Source organism: Pteropus alecto, unplaced genomic scaffold (assembly GCF_000325575.1).
Source record: "Pteropus alecto unplaced genomic scaffold, ASM32557v1 scaffold113, whole genome shotgun sequence".
Lineage (NCBI taxonomy): Eukaryota > Metazoa > Chordata > Mammalia > Chiroptera > Pteropodidae > Pteropus > Pteropus alecto.
The window spans coordinates 3,609,762-3,612,384 of record NW_006433949.1 but is presented as its reverse complement, the minus strand read 5'-3'; the positions used below and the strand labels follow the sequence as shown (position 1 = coordinate 3,612,384).

Below are 2,623 nucleotides of genomic sequence, written 5' to 3'. Positions count from 1 at the left end.
GCCCCTTGGCTCCTATGAGCTTCGCTAGCCCCGTCTGGGACATGGGCTCAGGGCAGCCCATTGGAAGATGAGAGGGAAGCGTGTCTGCGGCACTTTGCACAGTGCAGGGGCTCTGGCCAGTGCTGGACAAATGCCAGCGCAGGGGACTTTGCGAGCTTGAGGGCGTGGAGAGGTTGCCTCCCTTCACATCGGCCTCCATTAGCTGCGGGGTGCTGAGCGACGGCAGCAAAGGAACAAAGTGGATGTCACCCAGAGTGGAATGACCAGAGGAGGTGCTGACGGCCCTCATGCCCGTTAGGGGAAGCTCAGAGCAGCTGGGTTCTGGGATGTAGTCTGTGGGGCCCAGGGCCTGCCACAGGGCCAAGGTGCTGGCCACCCCGGGCTCCATCAGGACAGTGCTGTGACATAACACCGGGTTGGCTTCACGTCAACGGTGCCGTCACGTCATCCACACTCACAGCGTGCCAGGCGGTCTTGGGCCCTGACCCCCCAGCCGTCACCCACGGATACCTTGCTCTGCCGTGTGGGGGATGTGTCGTCATCCCATTTTATAGACGAGGAAACCGAAGCTCAGGGACGCGAGGCTCTTGCCCGAGGTCACCCTCCTGGAGGTGTCAGTCTGCTCCATGGCCCTGGCCCTTGCCCACCATGGCTGTGCTCAGTGTGAGGTAGATTTCCGAGCGGAGAAGGCTGGGGCGCAGGGGCTCCAGGCTCCCCACCCGCCTCTCTGACGGAGCCCCCCTCCCCGCTGCCACCCCCAGTTCTGTTCCACATGTACGACTCGGACAGTGACGGCCGCATCACCCTGGAAGAGTACCGAAATGTAAAGTATGCTCCTCGCCCAGCCAGGGCTCCTGGCGCTTCCCCGCCCCGCGGCCCCGAGGGAGGCCCGCGGTCACCTCCACCTCGCGTCTGCCCCGCCGGCAGGTGGTAGAGGAGCTGCTCTCCGGGAACCCGCACATTGAGAAGGAGTCGGCTCGCTCCATTGCCGACGGGGCCATGATGGAGGCGGCCAGCGTCTGTGTGGGACAGATGGTGAGTGCCACACCGCTCCCCCCAGCCGGGGACATCCCAGAACCCCACCCTCCACCTCCCCCGCGGACTCCCGCCCAGCCTGGCCCTGGTCGTAGCCCGTTTCTGGAAGGCCCCAGAGGACATAGACCGCACGTGTCCTGCTTTCCTGACCCCCCCTGGAGACCCACCGGAGGTCCCAGCCCATGGAGAGCCGTACCAGGCCAGGGAGGCCAGGCTTCGGGGCCTGACGACCAGCTGTGTAGCCTCCTAGGCCCATGGGCAGCACCGGGCACCGTGACAGGCCGGTCCCTGTACAGCACAGGCTCATTTTACTTATTAATGAGTGGCTCAGAGGGGATTTGTGGCCTGAGGGGGGTTGGCAGGGAGCTCTTTCTTGGGCCACCGGGTCCGGGGGTCCTGAGAAGCTCAGAGTGTGTTGGGGGGAGGGAGAGGGAAGGAGAGGGAGGTGCACGTAGATGAAACAGAAAGGCACTCAGCCTTCGGAGCTTGGAGTCGATGGGGGCGGAAGACCCCTGGGGATTAGAACAGAGGCACTGCTGAGGCTGCCCCCAGAGCTCCAGGCCAGGGACGGGGTTAGAGCTGGGATGCGGGAGGATGCATGACATGCAGGGTCACAGTGGAGCAGAAATGGCCGGGCCGTCTGTCAGACACAACTGCCGTGCCGGTCAGGCCTGTGATGAGTGTGAACAGCCAGGCCACGGTTTCCCCAGCTGGCACTGCCCGACAGCTGTCTGGCGGGGGCGTCCTGGGTCCTGGCGGCTGTCGAGCAGCATCCCTAGCCTCTACCCACCAGGCGCCAGCCGCACCTTCTGGGTCGGGACAACCACAGATGTCTCTAGACGTTGCCCATTGCCCCTGGGGGGAGGGGCAGAATCGTCCCTGACGCGAAGAACTGTTGAACCAGAGAGTTGGAGTAAGTGCTAAGTGACAGTTGGCGTTTTGTCTGAGTGGATGCACGGAGTCCCCTGCAGGTCACCCCCCACCACCGGACACGCCAGGCAGGCCAGGTGTCCGCATAAGTCCTCTTCAGTCAGGTGATCATACAGCGTGCGCAGGCACTGTGCTAGGTACTTCATGCACGTTTTAATCATTTTATAGATTTTTAGCCTTGTTTTACTGGTGGGGAAACAAAGGCTCAGGGACATGAAGAATTGTCTGGAGTTCAAGGGCAAATGATCTTTGCTATGCTTAGTGGACTCCCTCCTGTAGGGCGGGGTCTCCCCCATGCAGCCCTAAACACTGGCTCTGAGCCCCTAGGGGGGCAGGCATGTGACCCTCTGATGGGTTTCGGGTGGTCCCCCTGAGGCCGTCCCCATCTTTGCCCCTGTGGTTCGAAAGTGGCTGTGACTCCAGACAGCTTTATGGCTTCGGGTTCACCACAGCCCGAACGGAAGGGTGTTTGCCTGCTGGAACCTGCTGTCTGAGCCCCAAGCCTGTCACCATGGGTCACGGCAGGCCGAAGCTTGCCCCCAGGGGTGAGGGCTGCGGTCATGTTGGTCATGTTATCGGCCTCTATTTTAATCTGTCTGCTTCTCGGGCCCAGGGGGAGGCTGCTGGCTTTGGCGAAACCGCCCCCCACAGTGAGTTA

General features: G+C 62.4%; 1 protein-coding gene across 1 annotated transcript in view; it reads left to right on the top strand.

Moving 5' to 3' along the window:
* The window catches only part of TESC (tescalcin), a 48,180-nt gene that overhangs the window by 41,298 nt on the left and 4,259 nt on the right, over positions 1-2,623 (top strand). Inside the window, exons 5-6 of the mRNA XM_025044554.1 lie at positions 762-823; positions 928-1,035. Of these exons, the coding sequence (XP_024900322.1) occupies positions 762-823; positions 928-1,035 (170 nt within the window). The remainder of the gene's footprint in view (positions 1-761; positions 824-927; positions 1,036-2,623) is intronic.